Below are 19,261 nucleotides of genomic sequence, written 5' to 3'. Positions count from 1 at the left end.
AGTTTGTAAGGACTAGGAAGAAGCTGGAAGAGAGGGAGAGACTGAAATTAAGTGGAGATGGCGAAGGGGTGATCTGCTGGCGGAGATGGGACTGAACGGGATCACCTGCACAGGTGGAGGGGTTAACTTTGGTAAGGAGTAAGGCCATCTCATCCTGTGAGACAGGGGTGGAGTCGAGCGTGGAAGATGAAGAAGAGTAATAGGATTGCCAACGGACCCAGTCAGAACGGCTGCATGATTTAAACAAACATCGTACAGGAAAAGAGAAAGGCGGCTAACGGTTAACAAAGAGGCATGTCATCATAAGCCAGATATCTCAAGAAGGATGATGATACCCTCCTTAAAAGTGGAAGGTAAACTAATGACAATCCAGGAATCTGCATTTGTAGGGACTTCAGTGGCCATATGACTCAAGCTAGACATCAAAGACACGTGATAAGTCTTTCTTAAGGGTCTACTGTGTGTCAGGCATCATGCTAGGAGCTTTACAAATATTGTCTCATGTGGTCATCCAGTCTCTGCTTGAAGACATCCAGGACCTCTGAGGCAGGCCTATTCCACTTGAGGAGAGCTCGACTTGTTAGGAAGTTTTTTGGGACACCAAGCTTCAATGTATCCTTGTGCCTTCTCCCCACTGCTCCCACGTATGCCTTCTGGTGATAAACAGAGGAAGTCAAGTCTCTTCTCCACACCTGAACACAACTACCATTTTCGCCTTCAGTCTTCACTTTACAGGAGAAACCTGTTCAATTTCTTCACCTGATGCCCCTACGTCTTTCCTCATCCTGGCCATGCTCCAGTTGATCGATGGCTCTCTTAAACCATGGTGGCCTGAACTGAACACTATACTCCAGATGGGTCTGCTTAGGGGCAGCGAACAGTGACACCCTTAGCAGCCCCAGACAGAAATGAGCTTTGAGGGGTGCCACACCACACAGCTGACTTGTCCTGAGGGTGCAGGCCCCTAAAAACCCCAGATCATTTTCAGAGCATTTGCTGTCCAGTCAGGCCTCTCCCATCTTATTGTTATGGAGTTACTTTTCTGTACCCAAGTTATCCCTAAAAAATACTTTATCTTAGAAGATGCAGCCCAATGCTTCAGCCTAAGATCCCTTGGGATACTGACACATCTAGTATATTAGCAATCCCTCTCAGTTTGGGGTCATCTGCAAATGTGATGAGCATAGCAAGTGACAGAGTCGGCAAAGGCATTTCTTGGCCCGTGGGACACGCCACTTAGTGGCATCTCATGGAAAAGAACAGAGAGACTTCTGTTTTACAGCAGCCCAGCCGCACCGTGGGCATCTCTTTGTACAAACAGCTTTTTCTTGTACCTAGATCTACAAAAAAGCCAATTACTAGTGACTGGGTGGGAGAATCGGGGCAGGATGGGGACTCTAACAAACAATCGTAGTCATGGTTTCTGTTCCTAACCCAGCATTCCCTCTTCGTTAAATGTAACTCACACACGCACACGAAGGACACGTCTTTGGCTGTATCCCAACTTACTCAAAATTTCTATGCGGTAGAATGGGAAGACTGTTGAAATTGGAATCCACAGGACTCGAGTTCAAATCCCTACTTGGCTGCCTTCTGCCCGTGTGACCACAGCAAAGTTACGTGTCGTTGTTCCCTCGTCCCGCCCCCGGCTCTTAAGTTTCCCCATGCGTAAAACAAGACGGCTGGTCTAGAAGGCCTGGGAAGAGACCCTTCCAGCTCTCTATCTAGCAATAATTCGAGTGGAGGGGAGGGAGGTTTTTAAAGGCTCTCTCCATCTTTTAAAAGCCTGTCTTTACATTTTCAGACCAAGACAGTCTGTCCAAATACAGGACATCAATACATAAACCAGCAGCAGCTAAGGTAAAAGTAAAACAATCCAGAAGACGGAAGCAGGTTGCTAAGTCTCAGGTGTAGATCCCACTTACCTATTCTCCTTCACTTTCGATTACAACATGAGTTGTTTCAAACACTAATAATCCACACAAATGGATTAGGACTATCACAGGCACAGAAGCAAATCAACGTCGGGCAGAAATTAGGCACAGACCAACACTTCACACCACACACCAAGATCTCAAAGTCACATCATTAACAAATTAGAGGACCAACTATAAACAGGGAAAAAGTTCAGAGGAGATAAAATGAACAACTTTGTTTACATAAATTAAGAAGGATTTGTACAAACAAACCAAGGCAGTTAAAACTAGAAGGCAAACAGCTAAGTGGGAAAAATTCTTTGCAGAAAGCTTCTCCAATCTAAGAGAACATGACACAAATCGACATAAGTAAGAAATATTCCTGAGTACATAAATGGTCACAGGAATTAATAGGTAGTTTTCAAAGGAGGAAATTCTATCTATCAACAACCACAGCAAAAAAAAACAAACAAAAATCCCCCTAAATCATGATCAGAGAAATGCAAATTGAGACGCTAATCTCACATCTATCAGACCGGCAAAGATGACAAAAAAGAGAATGCAGTTGTTGGAGGGGCTGTGGGAAGACAGGTACCCTAGAGCGGCACGTCTTAAAAAGTGGATCACAAGCCACAGTTTAAGAAGCACTGAATGGCCCGTGAGTGGAAAAAGTTTAAGAAGCCTTGCGCCAGAGCAATGCTGGGGCTTTGAATTTGTTCAGTCATTCAGGAAAGCTGTTATACCTGAGAAGTCACTCGACTTTATATACCCTCTGGCACCCCAGAGATGAAAGAGGAAAAAGCTGCAGATGTACAGAAACATTTAGTAAGCACCTAACACAAACAGAAAAACAGAGACAGCCTCTATTCTCAAGGAAGGCAACAAAGAAGAGTTCCAGTGGCATGGGGAGGAGAGGTCCCATGGTCCTTAGGGTGCAGCTGGCAAAGCAGATGGTAATGCATCATCTCTCTTTAATTTTATATCCATTCAAAAAACCAAATCAGCTTCTGGGACTGAACTATTTCCTAATTCCAAGGACTTTGGTGCTGAGAACATTCATTTCTTTCGGGGTCTTCAGGAGCTGTAGCTGCTGAGGAGAGAGCGACCACTGGGAGGTCAGGAGAGGGACTGCTTCCCAAGGCGATGGCTGTAGGGGCTGGGCTGGAGACACGGCAGGTGGTCCGGGGAGCACAGCTATATGAGATTCACATTTAAAATAACTTTCTCAAACATCTAAATATAAATCCTCAAATTTCTCTTTCTCTTCTCCCAGTCTGGGTGGGTGTTAGGTTTTCTTAGAGTAGTACACACAAATAATAATTGCCCAAGCAGAAATATTTTGAAATCCAGTTAGATGTTGTAAAATGTCAACGTAAACACCTTCATTTTAACACTGTTATCACACACGAAGGAATCATATAAATGCATCGTAGCTTCATGACCAAACATGGAGCATTAGAGCAGTCACTGATAATGTGAATGCCTGGGGAAGGATGGAGAAAGACAGAGACACCCAGAGACAGAGAACAGGAGAGAGAGAGAGAGAGTGAAAGAGAGAAGAGAGACAGAGGGGGGTGGGAGAGAGAACGCAAGTGCTAGGCCAGTGACGAGGGACCTCTAGGGCTTAAAGTGGGTACTTGAAGGAGGACTCATAGAAAGGCGTGGACAAGAGAGGCACAGCACAGGCCCATCTGAGGAGCTTCTGGGATTTTAGACTCCTTGAGGGCAGGGAATTAGGCCTTTTATGGTGCTCCACGAAGCCCAATACATAGCCAGTGCTGGCAATCCACAGCACCTAGTCAGCACTCAATGACAATTTAAATTGTTGAATAAAGGAGCGAACGAAAAGAGTAAAGAGAAGTACATAAGCAGCTGGACTGAGCCCTCCATGCCTACACGGCATCTTCAATACCTGCTGACAAATGACAGTGGGCATGTCTCACTCAGGTAAAAAAGTCACACAAAGAACTTGTTCTCATATTCTTTACTAGCTTCACACAGACAGTAACCACCACTTCCCAACCCTTAAGAACCACGAGGGGTTTTCTATTTGTTATGGACAGACGTTTGGCAGCTAGGAGTCTGATGAATTACAAATGTTCAAGTTTAAGCCCCAAAGATAAGGTCTTTGCCAGCCTCTTCCTAACCACCCTAGCCAGTGAATCCTCATAAGAAACTAGAGGCCTTAATTCACTTACAAATGAGACCTCAGAGGCAGGGAGAGCAGAGACAAGGGGACATTCCCAGACAGAGAGCAAGGCTGTTTCCAAAGGGTCACAGCTAGCCCTGAACTCCACTGACTGCTTATGTCTTAACTCCCCCAGTTGGGTCCAAACTCCTTGAAAGAAACCAACAAACCCCCATTATGGGGCATAGGGAGCCAGGAGTAGTTGGTACTTTAATGTATCACAGGGTTCAACAGCCGGAGATCCCTGGCCTGAGCCTCTAGTTTGGTCCCCTGTTGCTTCCTTATGCTAAGGGGGAGCTTCTCCGATTGATGGCTGAGGGGATGCAGGAGGGGGGCTTTGGAATGTGAGCCAGCACACTCAGGCCCAAGGCCCCGCTCTGCCATCAAGTTCTGAATGACATTAGAGACATCATTTACCTTTCTGGGCCTCAGTCACTTTCCTCATCTCTAAACTGGCTGGACTGGACCAGATGATGTGAAACAGGAATTCTTGCCTTTTTCTGTGTCATGGTGGGCCCCAGACCTCTTCTTAGAATCATGTTTTTTAATGTGTAAAATAAAATACAGGGGATTAAAAAGGAAACCAATAATAGTGAAACAGAGCTGCCAGAATATTAGAACAGCAATAATTTCATCTATCCCTGGTTAAGAACTCCTGATTTTAAAAGGTCCTTTCAAATTCAGACCATCTGGAATGCGATGACATTCATAAGCATTTGGGACAGCTCAAGGAGGTTTTAAGGACCAGCAAAATATATGGAGTGCTTATTATATGCAAGGCTCTGGGGATACGAAGTGACAGCAGTGAAGTCAAGGCCAGAAGGATTAGCAGTCTGCTAAATGGTGGGGGCAAAAATACAAGCAACGAACATTGGAGAAGGCACAGAAGCACATCTTTTTATGTCTCTCCTCTCCCTGTATTGGTAATTAAGGCAGGACTTTTTTTTTTTTTTTACTGTTTTAGAATGCTAAATTAATTGTCTTTGATTGAGTTTAACTAGGTGCTAAACCCAGACCCACACCCTTTTACTAATTAGGTGTGAAGCCCCAGGCTGGTTAGCAAACTAGTTAGCTGATTTGAGAGAGGCGGGAAGCTCCCAAGGCCCTAAGAGGAGTTGCTAAGACCACAGCCAATGGTATGCACCTAAGTTCTGGTCAATCAGATGACTTTTGATGAACAGAGCTGTTTGCTTGAAGCTCTCACTCCTGGAGGGGTGTTGATGTGGAGACTCTGGGCAGCAGCTCTAAGAGCCTCCTGGCTCATCAACCCAGATGTTGATGCTTTCCTGGTGACTATGAATTGTGATCTGGTCTGTTTACATTGTATATGTCTGTAATTTGTTTGTATTTGCTCTGAAGCTCAGGTGCTGGCATTTATATGTTGGATTAAAGTAAGACTGTTAATCCCTTAACATTACTTTCCTTAGAAAAGCAGATCAAGAACCTGTGCTGGCAGCTCTTGCTGCTGGGCTTGCTGGTCTTACATCCCAACAGCTACTGCTAGCCAAATTGGTGCTACACTCCATGACTGCAAACCCCAGGTATTCAGCTCACTATCCCACCCAGCTGCTTTCTTGGACTTCATGATTCCATAACATGAAACCAACTGTGAAACTCACACCTCCTTCCCTCTGGAGGTCCTTGTAGATCCTCTGTTTGAGGGGGGCACACTGGGAATTTATTTCAGCATTTCCCACCCAGCTACTTTCCTGGACCTCATGATCTCCAGAAACTCATCCTTCTAGAAGATGAAATCAATTCTGGAACTTTCACTTCCTCAGATCATTTGCCACATGGCTGCAGGACTTCATGCCAGGTAACTTCCTCTCCTTCCTGCCCCCCTTCCCCTTTCCATGTGTTGGCTTCTCTGATTAGATTGTAAGCTCCGTGGAGGCAGGGATTGTCTCGTATCTTTGTAAGCCTAGAACTTAATATGGTGCCTGGATCATAATAGGCATTTTAAGAAATGTTTATTGACTAATGGGACAGTAGGTCAGGAGAGAGGAGGCGGGGGTCTACAGAAGCTGTCACTTAATTATTTCTTTTTACTTGCTTAAGTGTCCACTACCCTTCTGAAAATCAAAACCAAAAAGCAGAAGGCCCAAAGGCCCTAAAGTTAGATAGCAAATGAATTCAGAATTGAGAAAACAGAAGAGCAGGCCTCTAGAACTACTGAGAGAAAGACTGCCAAGCAGGATGGAGGCCATCCCAGGGTTAAACGACCGTGGAGTCAGCGCGGAGAAGGCACTGGGAGGCCCAAGGCGCCCTCGTGATTTTGTAATGCTCAGCCCGTAGCATCCATACTTTTCAGTAGAGGTGTCCGTTTTTATACAGAATATTCACCAAAAAGATTATCTTTGCTTAGACTGGAGTGCCTTAAAGAAGGAATGAGAAGCAGCGGAACTCTGCCTCTGCTGAGTATGGACAGGGCTTTTCATCATCTGAAATGGCATGAAGTTAAAAGAACGAATAGTTCTTAGTCATTATCTTCAGAACATTAAAGGTAAGACAAACAAACATCCACGGGGGCCAAAGAGTAGAATAGTTCATATTAACTAATTAGATAATCAGCAAGTTGAAGAGACAGAATTAGAGACTATTTAAAACTACTTTATTACATAAAAAGGGATTTGAAAAACAAAGAAGCCCACACAATGCCACACAATGTCCTTGCCTCCTGTTCAATGGGGATGGTGAACTTTGGGTCTACACCACCGAGAAAGTGAAATTTATGCAGGTCTTTGTCATTTTTCAAGCTCTGAGCCTGACAGCAGCCCAGAGGGTGACAGTGCTGTCAGTCAAAGGAGCCAGAAACATGGGCATGGCCTCAGCAAAACATTCACCCCAACTGTTAGAGAAGCAACACAGAAAATTAAGTGGGTTCCATGCCACATCCTGAAAATGCCCAAGTCTAAGCTAAGTGAAGCATCTTTTAAGTCAATGCACAATCCGCATTCCTGATTTCATACAGCCTCAACGTAGGGTCTGAAAAAGCTCTGCAGTCTGCCACAGGAGGATGATATTCAATTCAGCAACTACAATCGCTTGTCTGTATTTCTGTGGCAGCTTCATGACACACAGACGATGAAACGAAGGGGCCACAGTCCAAGCAATGACAGATATCGCCCACGTCTCTACTGGCATCCAGGAGACTGGAGAATAACACACAAACCAGAGCAGCATCGAACTGTTATTGTTACTAAATTAAAACTGACCTTTGGATACAGAGGGATGATTCTGAATGCATCTCCAGGTCATGTGAACGTCCATAAAGCTCACAAGGCTCGGATCTCATTTCTTTTTTCTCCTATGTAATTTTAATTTTAGAAAAAATAACAAGCACAGTACATTTGTGGAGCACTGTGCCAGTAGCAGAATTATAAAGCACGGTCTTTAGTCTTGGCTTAATACGTGAGGCCAGCTGTGAAATCAGACTAACCAGGCCATTTTCCACCACGATGTAAATAACTGAATATATAACATCCTTTAGTACACACCTCCTTAATGTTGAATTTTGTTAAAAGGAAGGTTCTTTTCTTACATATAAACAATTCCCATTTCTCAGGGAGGAAAACTTAATCATTTGATAAATTCTGAGGGCTTGAGATAGGCAGGACATAATGATAAATAAGATGTAGTCATGCCTCTATTAGAGGGAGAAAGGAAGCTACACAAGTAACCATGCTACCAGGTAGAATGAGAGGTCTGGCAAAGGAGGCAGAAGAAGTCTAAGATGAGAAAGCAGCCCCTTTGCCTGGGGTGATCAGGAAAGGTTATCTTTTGGAGGGTGGTGCGTGTGCATGTGTGGGACAAGCGCATCATGCGGGGCAGGGGTGGGCATCATGGGGCTGGTGATCTAGAAGCGCTGCAAGCCCTAGGTCTTCGGCCAGCTTGGGAAGCCGTGTGGCCAACTGGAGCCTTAAAACGCCTGCCACTCCAACGTTTGGTCTTCCACTTCTGAGTCTGATTTATTGGGGGAGGAAGGAGGCTGTCTTTGAAAACAAAACCTTGATATGAATACTTTTATTCCCCTCAGCTGTGAAGAGCCTCCTCATGTTATACTGGGTCTGACAGCCGCCTCTATTCCCCATGGGGAAGGACCGTGTCTTACCGAATACTGTGTATTCCTCCTAAGCCCCAGAGAGTTAGCACAGTGCTCTCCCCTGCACATGGCCCCTGAAGGTTTGTCAAGCACTGCACCCTCATTCAAGCCTCACAATAGCTCTGTGAATGAAGTGCTGAAGGCATTATGATCATGGGTCCCATTTTACAGAACAAGAAACTGGGGCTCCAAGCAGTGAGCGGACTTGCCCAGAGGCAGCATTCACACCCAGGTCATCCAGACCCCAAGGCCGGCACTCCCTGTCTACCTGAACACATGGCAGCCGAAATGGAGCAAGGCCCCAGACATGGCTGTGTTTGCCATCGGGAGAGGGTCTAGAAGCCAACCTGCCTCTCTGAGGACCCTCTGGAAGGCAACAAGAAGCTTCAAGGATGAAAATGAAAATGGGCCAAAGGGGCAACCGGAAAAAATGGTAGACCCGGGCCCACAAGAGCCATGCTTGTCTGACTGGTTCCGGCACGTAACGGCCCATGAGGCACACGTCTAGTTCCAAACCTTCTGCCTCAGTCTGAACTCCCGGAAACAGGACTAACTCACCATCCTGAGAAGGGGCCGAGACCACCTCTACCCCCCCTCACAGGTTCTGTCCTGACCGAGACCAGCGCCATCACGGAGCAGAGATCCCACAGATATGCCAATGTCTGGCTTCCTTAAGTTTATAGCCTCCCCAGGTCATACTTTCATGAGAATTAATTCAAAGGTGATCAAGAAAAACTGACGAGGTCTAATCTATGAAACGCCAATATCAAAGGCATTTTTAAAACAAGAGGATTCCCTCTAAATAACAGCTCATCATTTTAAGTGGATGTCATTCATTATAACATCTAAAAGGGAAGGTGCTATTGGCATTTTTTCACAAATTAAGTAACTTCTCAGGAAAGGCACAAGACGATTTTCCTCAACAGGCAGAAGATGTTTCTTATTAAATATGAACAATACGAACAATGAAAATTCTTTCTTTTAATTTTTGATACATGAGTATTAGTTATCTCTGAAATCCCAACAGGCCAGGGCACTGCGCTCTTGATGTCTACTATGTAAATCCTTAAGAAACTTTGCAGATGTGGTTCCCAGCAACTATGATGGAATAAGACATCACAAAAGCACATGAAAACGGTAAATCAGGCAGCAGTCAAATGGACATTATCTATATTACCGCAACATTATAACAAGCACCTTTAAGGAACCTATCTAGGTTCACAAGTCAAAGAAAATAAGAATATGTAAAAGCAGGGAAAATGTGTGAGTCTCAAAAAATCTCATAAATGTCCTTCTTCTCAACTTGAAAAATCATAGTATTAACATCTTAAAACGAACCCTGCTTCCGTTGCAAATTGGTAGAAAGACGAATAAAACCTAACAATGGGTAAACAATTAAGCCTTTATTTTCTACATTCCATCAGCACATGTGCGAAAAAGCACCGCGTTAGCACGGATTTCATTACTGACAAACCTAGAGGTTCTAGGTAAGAAACAGTTCTCGGTGCTTGACATTTCAAAGGAAAGACTTCCCTGAAATCTACTCTAGCAGCTCCAAAAATCTGTCATAACTGCCAATAATATTTATAGCATCGAATGCTGTGGTAAAAAGATGCAAGTTTACATTTTCCTTCTTAATAAACAAAATATTCTATTTTTACCAACTTACCTTCCTCCCGTCACTTGCATGGCAATTCACATTTAGAGGTGTCAGTAAAGCCATCAGTTTCTCTTCATTACCACTCCTAGAAAAGGAAATCAATTAATCCATAAAAAAAATTAGTTTTAAATGGCCATGTACTGGTATTCTTCAGACTATAGCTCTATTTGCTATGAATTTTTTCCACATAGATCTGGATTATTGGTATTTTCCAATGTTATCATTATTTTTCCAAATAATCCCTCTCATTCCTCTCATTCTAGGATGTCCTAGAGCCCCAAGGCTCTGGGCACCTCCGTCACAGAGCTGCACAAAGCCATTTTCTTGACGATCAAAATGAACTTCATACTGCTATCATGTGACCAATAGCATTAGAGCTGGAAAAATAAATAAAATGCTATGAAAAGAAGAAAGCTAGTGGTTAAATTTTAAAAGCTCAAAAGAACAAAAGAGAAGAATAAGATTTTTTCTGACTGTGAATAATTTGCCATCTACTTGCTACTCAGGGTTTCCTTGGAAAAATCTCAAAGAAAAACATCTTGAAAATAAAGCTTTAAGACCCAGGAATTGACAGAAACATATTCTTAATGTGCCATTTGGTTCTAAAAACCTAGGCATCTAAGAAGCAGAAGGTTTCCTGGCACCTTACAAGCCAATCTAATTAAAAATGCTTATAACCAACACCATATTGAAAGATAATTTCATTAACCATCCTTACTCATTTAAAACAAAGACAAAGTCTACCATTGAGCCGTACTGGCTAACCTAACCACATTATCTCATATGGTCAAAGCAAGATAGTGATAACATAAGAAGATTTATACAGTGCGCCCACCCCCTTTTCCCTTTCAAATGCATTGTACTCACTTAAATTGAATGAAATCACTTACCTCGCGGCTTCTAGGAGCTCATCCTTCTTGTATTCACCTAGATGGTTGCAAAATATCATGCTGTTAGCATTTGGCACAAGACAGATGAAGAAATGCAGCAGGCAGCAAATACAGAATTAAACAGAGGAAGAACGGGAGAAAAAAAAAGAGTCCACACCCCGCTGGGTGATGGAGCCGTGACGTGAGCCAGCTTGTGAAGCAGGCAGCATCACCAGTGCCTTGGAGACCGGCAGCAAATTGACGCAGCTTCTTGTCCAATCCTCCGATGAAATGGCTTGCTTCAGACAACCAATGAATGTGCAATCTTGGATCCAGAAACACATTCCCCTCTGCTAACAGCAGGCCAGCGGAAGACAATGTCCCTTCCCCCACTCTATTCAGGCTGTCACACCAGACTCGTGGAGCATAATCAATTCCGAGGCAAAAGCCAAACAGTGCGGCTCTTTAAAGGGACAAATTACAACCGTCTTCAAAACTCTCCCTTCCTTACCTCCCCCCAAAACACACTCCTGATTTATTTGGAAGGACAACGTGGTTACTCTATAACTGACCATGCTGGAGCTTCAGAGTCCCTAAGTAAACGGCAAATAGCAGAAGCAGAGAAGTCTTTGCTTCAATAGAGAGGCTGGGTCTGTAGCAGAAAAATCCAGGGAAGCATGCACAGAATGGAATGACCCTGTGATAAGGCAAAGCCTCCCCCACAGCAAACACAGGGAATGCTTGGTGCATGGCACCAAATGTCCTCCTTCCCTTCCCAGGTTCTAATGGAGGACCTAGCACAATCTGGGTATGGGTGTGGACTATCTTTTAACAAACCCAACCCAACAGAAAGCAGGGTGCTCTGTTACCTGGCCAGGCACCACAGCTTTCCAGCTGAGAGATTCTGCTCCAGTGATTTCTTCATTACATAGAAGAAGGGATTTTTTAATTCACCATAATAATTTTAGTATCTCAAGAGCCAAACTGTTAGGGGACTCAAACTACCATGTTTCTTTTGTGATGTCAAGTGAAGGACAAAGGATTCTTAGAGATGTGTCACTTGAGAAATGAGAAGGACTAGCCTGTGACTCAGCATTAATACATACTTCAGTTTGTTACATCATTAAAACAAAAATGACACCCCCCTGAAAGACAGTAAATATATGGAAGCATTTTAAAAACTCACTTTATAAAAAAAGAAAAGTCAGCAAAAGCAAAGGTTATTTTATTCTAAAGGAATCCACAGTGTCAACAGAAGTTATTTTGTCCAAAATTTACCTACAGACTTGCTCCATGTTTTGCTCTGGGACTACAGCAAATAAGAGCCCCACCCATGTGTCCAAGTCCCATCAATTCCTGGTCAGGCACCTGCCCCCATGTTGCCACAAGATTTTTTAAAGAGCTGTTATTAGAGTAAATTAAATAAATGTATGGCCCAAACTAACAATTTGGTGTGGTATGCCCAGACAGATCTAAGTTCAACAATGAGCATGGAGCACATAGGGAGATTTTGTGGACAGAACAGCCATTCTTTCCAATCCCTTCGACACGGCACAGAAGTTTTACGTCTAACCACCAGCTGAGTCTGCCTGCTAGCTGGGTTCAGAACGCAGAACAGCCTCGTTAGAAGGGTACAAATGCATGATCTCAACATCTGAATCTCCTTGGTTCACGTATTCTTGACTTGGGCCTACACATGGATTTCAGGGGTCAAAGAACTTGGATGGGAAAAATAATTTTTTACCTATCTCAACATAAGTTGGTTTTTAAAAATAAAATCATGTGTTTTATTTTATGCATTTAAAAGCATCGGTCTGAGAAGGGTTCCATATGTCTCACCGAACTGCAAAAGGGGTCCAAGATGAAAAAAGATGAAGAATGCTTGATGCAGCCCAATTTCATCATTCTACAGATGAGGAACCTTAGATCCCCAAAAGCGCCACATGTGTTAAGAAGACAGAATTTGCACTCATCTGCTCTGATTGCTAAGCCCAGTGTTATAAATTGAATAAATTACAATGCCCTTCCTGAAAACCAGACACAACTTTAATGTAGCAATCAGGCCTGATTTGAAGTCTACAACCTCAATCTGTTTTAAGAGGGTTTGAAGGTTTGAGCTGACAAATGCTAGAGGAAAACAGCTAAGACACTCTTAATTGTCGGGGTATAATAATGCCAACATAAACTCAGCAGCATTGCAAATACTTGTATGCAATATACAACACAGTATCCACATTTCCCTTCTGTAGCTGCTTGTGTTTTCTCAAGGAGATCTCAAAGTCCCTCTGAGCTTAACATATCTTGTGCTGTAAGCTAGTAATACTGTCACTGGTTATGAGGTGGGTCCCAGACAGCGCATACATGTAGATCCTGGCTTCGCCTAGGATGCTGGATCGCCTAATTCACCCACTCTCATCCAGAAGCTCCGTCTGAAGTGTCCATCACAACGGGTCAGCCTAGTCAAGAAGCACCGTACGTGGAGTACACAGCTGCTGTTTTCACAAAAGCTTTCACAGAGAAATCCCCACCTACGGGCACCCAGAAGTGCTAAGCACAGATGCCAAAGTGACTCTTTGTTCATTGTCTTCTGTATTCTGGTTTTTAATCAGCATCTCTGCAATACATCCCCACATCCACTGTCTGGTGCCCAAGGACCACCATCTATAAACAGCAAGAACTGTTTGTCACATATCACATCTCAGGAACCAGGAGCATAATGAATTCAAAGCCACTCACACACTGACAACAAATATGAGCAACTTATTTTCATCATTCAACCTCCAGCTTTTTCCTGTTTGCTGAGGATCTGAAAACATTCTGGCTCCAACTATGATGCTCCATGGAGCATTTTCATTCTGTAATAAGACCCGGATAAAGACTCGCAATAGATCAGCCAGGGAGGAAACTAGGCAATTACAGTCAAGATAATAGCATCCAGGAATAGTGAAAATAAATGGCTTAAAATATTTTTATTTGATTAGAGGAAACTAAATGGGATTAAAAAATGAGCAAGTAGCCAAAAAAAGGTTACCAATTCCTATGCTAACACTCCAAAAAGTCTGAACTGCTTTTATGGCTCAAACAGATGACAAGACAGATGTGAAAGGAGAGGACTTCTGGGGGCGGAGCCAAGATGGCGGCAGAAAACCAGGGACTTGCGTGAGCTCCCTACCACGTCCCTCCAAAACACCATTAAAAATGGCTCTGAAAAAATTCTAGGACTGCAGAACCCACAAAATAGCAGAGGGAAGCAGGGATCCAGCCCAGGACAGCCTGGATGGTCACTGAATGAGGTCTACTGCACATGGAGCTGGGAGTGGAGGGGAGCCCAGCGTGGGCGGCGGCAGGACCAACCAGACCAGGAGCCTGGCGGAACAGGCCCTAGCACCCTGAATCAGTGAGCTGTGGCAGTTACCAGACTTCTTAACCCACAAACACCAAAGACCACAGAGAAGGTTAGTGGGAAAAGCTGCGCGGGACAGAGTTCGCAGTTCGGCCACTACCCCAGGGGCAGCGGGGGCAGTGCAGCTACAGAACTACAGCTGCAGTTACTTCTGGCCCCAAGCCCACGTGGTGGGAGGAATTAAGTGGAGGATCAGAGCAGGGGTGCAGAGCCTGCTGAAGATCTGAGTCCAGTCTGGGTTGGTGGTTCTTAAGGAAGCAGGAGTGCTGGTGTGGCAGAGCTGGCTGTATAGAAATAGCTCTGAAATCAACAGCGCATCCCCTCAAGCTTGGAACAAAGTACTCTTTGCTCTACAAGCAGTCATACCCCCACGAAAAACTCAAGGGTCAAGTAAGTTGGCTGGGAACATGGCCAGGCAGCGAAAACAGACTCAGATTCAGTCTCAGACTTTGGAATCTTTCTTTGGTGACAAAGAAGACCAAAACATACAGCCAGAAGAAGTTAACAAAGTCAAAGAGCCTACAACAAAAGCCTCCAAGAAAAATATAAACTGGTCTCAGGCCATGGAAGAGCTCAAAAAGGATTTGGAAAAGCAAGTTAGAGAAGTAGAGGAAAAATTGGGAAGAGAAATGAGGATGCAAGAAAACCATGAAAAAAATATTGAAGAAAACAACACTTTAAAAAATAGACTAACTCAAAGGGCAAAAGAGCTCCAAAAAGCCAATGAGGAGAAGAATGCCTTGAAAGGCAGAATTAGCCAAATGGAAAAGGAGGTCCAAAAGACCACTGAAGAAAATACTACCTTAAAAATGAGATTGGAGCAAGTGGAAGCTAGTGACTTGATGAGAAATCAGGATATTATAAAACAGAACCAAAGGAATGAAAAAGTGGAAGACAATGTGAAACATCTCACTGGAAAAACCACTGACCTAGAGAATAGATCCAGGAGAGAGAATTTAAAAATTATTGGACTACCTGAAAGCCATGATCAAAAAAAGAGCCTAGATATCATCTTTCAAGAAATTATCAAGGAGAACTGCCCTGATATTCTAGAGCCAGAGGGTAAAATAGATCCCAAAAAGAAAACTCCTAGGAACGTTGTCGCCAAATTCCAGAGCTCCCAGGTCAAGGAGAAAATACTGCAAGCAGCCAGAAAGAAACAATTTGAATATTGTGGAAAAACAATCAGGATAACACAGGATCTGGCAGCTTCCACATTAAGAGACCAAAGGGCTTGGAATACAATATTCCGGAGGTCAATGAAGCTAGGATTAAAACCAAGAATCACCTACCCAGCAAAACTGAGTATCATGCTCCAAGGTAAAATATGGATTTTCAATAAAATAGAGGACTTTCAACCTTTCTCGATGAAAAGACCAGAGCTCAATAGAAAATCTGACTTTCAAACACAAGAATCAAGAGAAGCATGAAAAGGTAAACAAGAAAGAGAAATCATAAGGGACTTACTAAAGTTGAACTGTTTTGTTTACATTCCTACATGGAAAGATGATGTGTATGATTCATGAGACCTCAATATCATAGTAGATGAAAAGAATATGCATATATATGTGTATGCATATATATACATATGTGTGTCTATGTATGTATATATGTAGGTTTTATATATATATATGTAGACAGAGGGCACAGAGTGAGTTGAATATGAAGGGATGATATCTAAAAAAATAAAATCAAATTAAGGGATGAGAGAGGAATATATTGAGAGAGGGAGAAAGGGAGAGATAGAATGGGGTAAATTATCTCACATAAAAGTGGCAAGAAAAAGCTGTTCTCTAGGAAGGGAAGAGGGGGCAGGTGAGGAGGAATGAGTAAATCTTGCTCTCATCGGATTTGACCTGAGGAGGGAATACCATACACACTCAATTGCGTATCTTACCCCACAGGAAAGAAGGAGGAAGAAGATGGAAAAGGGGGGACGATAGAAGGGAGGGCAGATGGGGGGAGGAGGTAATCAAAAACAAAAACTTTCGAAAAGGGACAGGGTCAAGGGAGAAAATTCAATAAAGGGGGATAGGTTAAGAAGGAGCAAAACATAGTTAATCTTTCACAACATGAGTATTGTCAAAAGGTTTTACATAATGATACACATGTGGCCTATGTTGAATTGCTTGCCTTCTTGGGGAGGGTGGGTAGGGAGGGAAGAGGGGAGAGAATTTGGAACTCAAAGTTTTAAAAACAGACATTCAAAAACAACAACAAAGAAAAAAGTTTTTGCATGCAACTAGGAAATAAGATACACAGGCAATGGGGCATAGAAATTTATCTTGCCCTACAACAGAAGAAGGGAAAGGGGATGGGAGGGGAGTGGGGCAACAGATGGGAGGGCTGACTGGGGAATGGTGCAACCAGAATATACGCCATCTTGGAGTAGGCGGGAGGGTAGAAATGGGGAGAAAATTTGTAATCCAAACTCTTGTGAAAATCAATGCTGAAAACTAAATACATTAAATAAGTTAAATATAAATGGATAAATAAATAAATACAAAGAACAACAACAGATGTGAAAGGAATTGTATATGTATTTGTTCTTCAATCCAACAAGTATTTCTTCCATGGTCTAGGGCTGGGGACACACAAATCACATGGTTGGTCCTCAAGGAGCTTCTGTTCTTCTGTGTAAACACATGCACAGAAGTGCGTACATAATGTATACTGAAGGCCTGCAAGATAATGCAGGGGAGGGGGAAGCTGAAGGAAGGCACCAGAACAACTGGGGCTATGAAAAACAATCTCCAGGCCAAGGCCTCTGAGCTGGGCACTCAAGGAAGCCAGGGGGAAAGCCTTCCAGGAATGGGAGGCAGGCAGCGAGAAAGCCTGGAGGGCAGAGAAGAAACAGTGAAAACAAGTGGACTTGTTCACCTGAACAGTGTGTGTGTGTGTGTGTGTGTGAGTGTGTGTAGGGGTGGGGTTAGGGGAGGCACACGAGTGTGTGTGTGTGTGTGGGGGGGGGGTGCCTGTGGGAGTGCCCATGCACACACATCTGTGTTTGAGAGGAGTCAAGATGGGCAGTCTGGGATAGTCTGTAAAGGTGCACTGCCAGACTTTCTTTGACTGTCTATAAATTGGGAGCCACTGAAGCTTAAACAGGGGGGTAGTGACACGGTCAGACTAGTGACAGAAGAATGAGAATTTTGCAACCAGGTGGAGGCCAGCTGGGAGAAAGGAGGCAGGAAGACCAACGAGGGGGAACAGTCCAGGCAAGAGATAACCAGAGATGGAACGAGGGGTTGGCCTTGTGAGGGAGAGAAAAGGAAGACGGCCCAAGAGGCTGCAGAGCTGGAATCAACAGGACTTGGAAACTCACTGGCTATGGGGCTTTGAGGAGAAAGAAGGAGAGTGAAGAGTAGATGATGGACTACAAGGTTCTGCACCTCAATGATTATTAGGGCAAGATGTGACACAGGGGAGAGTTCTGGGCTGGGAGTCAGGTATACCCTCAGGTACTGCCTAGCAGTGTGACTGTGGACAAGCTAACCAACCTCAGGCTTGGGAATAATCACAGTATCTATTTGTAAAGTGCTTTACAAACCTTAAAGCTGTACAGAAAAGCTAGTGCTGGTTTACGATTATCTCAAGACCCTCCAAGACAAAGGAAGGGAGTTACCATGCCCTCAAGCTATCCTTCATTCCCTCTCCTTCTGGCCACAGTCAAATTTACTGCTTCTGCTCTCTCTTCCTTAGGTCACTTCTCACACAATCCCTTACAATCTGGCTTCCAACAACAAACTACATTCTCTGAAGTTACTGATGATCTCAGTGCCAAATCTAAAGGCCTTTCCTTAGTCCTCTTCCTGCTTGCAGCATCCGACACTACTGAGCACCCTCCATATAGCCAGCATGGCCCAGGGAGCAGAAAGTCGGCCTCAGAACCCAACAAATAGTGGCTTATGTCCTTGATGTAAATCACTTAACTTTTCCCTGTTCTAGGCAACTCTCTAGGATTGTAAGCTGCAGAGAAAATACTGACTTGGTAGAAGAAGCTTTCCTTATCCAGGCAGGTCCCTCTACCAATGAAATGAAAAGTCCAGTCCCTGTCCTATATGGTGATGAGATATGAACCCATGGGAGTTGATGAGATCACTAAGAGGGGAAAAAGGGGGGGGGGCACTAGGAAAGAATCCTGATGCATGCCCACACAAAGAAGCAAGAGGGGAATAACGAAATAGAAAGAAACTGAACAAGTCAAACAGATATAGTGTGGAAAATATTATACTATTTTATATCATTTTTGTAATTTCAATAAGACTCAGGGCCTGAACTACTTAACCAGAAGAAAAGCCTGATCCTAACAGTCTCTTTGTTCTCTTGTATCAACAAATCCAGATGGAGCATTTCTTGCTCTGTCCATGGCCATTAAGGGTGAAAACCTTGACCCCAGACACTATCTTGAATTATGTGACTTTTCCTTATCTTAATATTTTATGGGCATATACTATGTTGTGGAATGTTAATGGCCAATTAAACACAGAGATCCTGGGGTAGTAATTCCAATTGACACTCTGTCAACTATCTAATTTGTTGTATTTACAATCTATTCCATTAAGGAAAATCCTCTTCTTGTATCATGGTTAAACATACATGGGGGTCATAAAAATGAGGTCATACAGGCTTGCTAGCTCTGCTAAAATAACGTATATAAGTTTTCTCATTGCTTTGTTCAGGCAGCCAGAGTTTGTACTCTGACTCCTTGTACGTACAAGTAAGCTAGCTCCGCTATGCTTTAAGGGAAAATAATAAACAACATGGATTTTTCTATCACCTAGCTCTGTTGTTTCCTTCAACCAAATTTTCAGGTTTAACAATAGGAAACCTGAGACCACTGGGTAAATACAGCCAATTTATCAGGATACAAATAAATAAAACCAAGAGCCATTCCCCCGTGGATAAATGGTCAAAGAATATGAACAGTTCTCAAAAGAATTATAAACTAGTAGCAACCATATGAAAGATTGTCCCAGATAACTAATAATCAGCACCATCAAAAGTGAAGAAAGGTGAGGACAGCCCAGCGGGCTGCAGGATCACACTTTGTGACTGGAGCCCTGGAACTGGCTCGTGTTCGGGAAAGCGATCTAGAATTATCAACGTAACAAAATACTGCT

At 43.5% G+C, this 19,261-nt stretch overlaps 1 protein-coding gene across 1 annotated transcript in view; it reads right to left on the bottom strand.

Moving 5' to 3' along the window:
- The window catches only part of TNKS (tankyrase), a gene marked incomplete at its 5' end in the record, with an annotated part of 215,739 nt that overhangs the window by 89,224 nt on the left and 107,254 nt on the right, over nucleotides 1-19,261 (bottom strand). Inside the window, 2 exon segments of the mRNA XM_036762800.1 lie at nucleotides 9,876-9,951; nucleotides 10,757-10,793. Of these exon segments, the coding sequence (XP_036618695.1) occupies nucleotides 9,876-9,951; nucleotides 10,757-10,793 (113 nt within the window).

The sequence above is a fragment of the Trichosurus vulpecula genome, chromosome 6 (genome assembly GCF_011100635.1).
Source record: "Trichosurus vulpecula isolate mTriVul1 chromosome 6, mTriVul1.pri, whole genome shotgun sequence".
Classification (NCBI taxonomy): domain Eukaryota; kingdom Metazoa; phylum Chordata; class Mammalia; order Diprotodontia; family Phalangeridae; genus Trichosurus; species Trichosurus vulpecula.
This window is presented reverse-complemented; position numbering and strand designations above follow the sequence as displayed.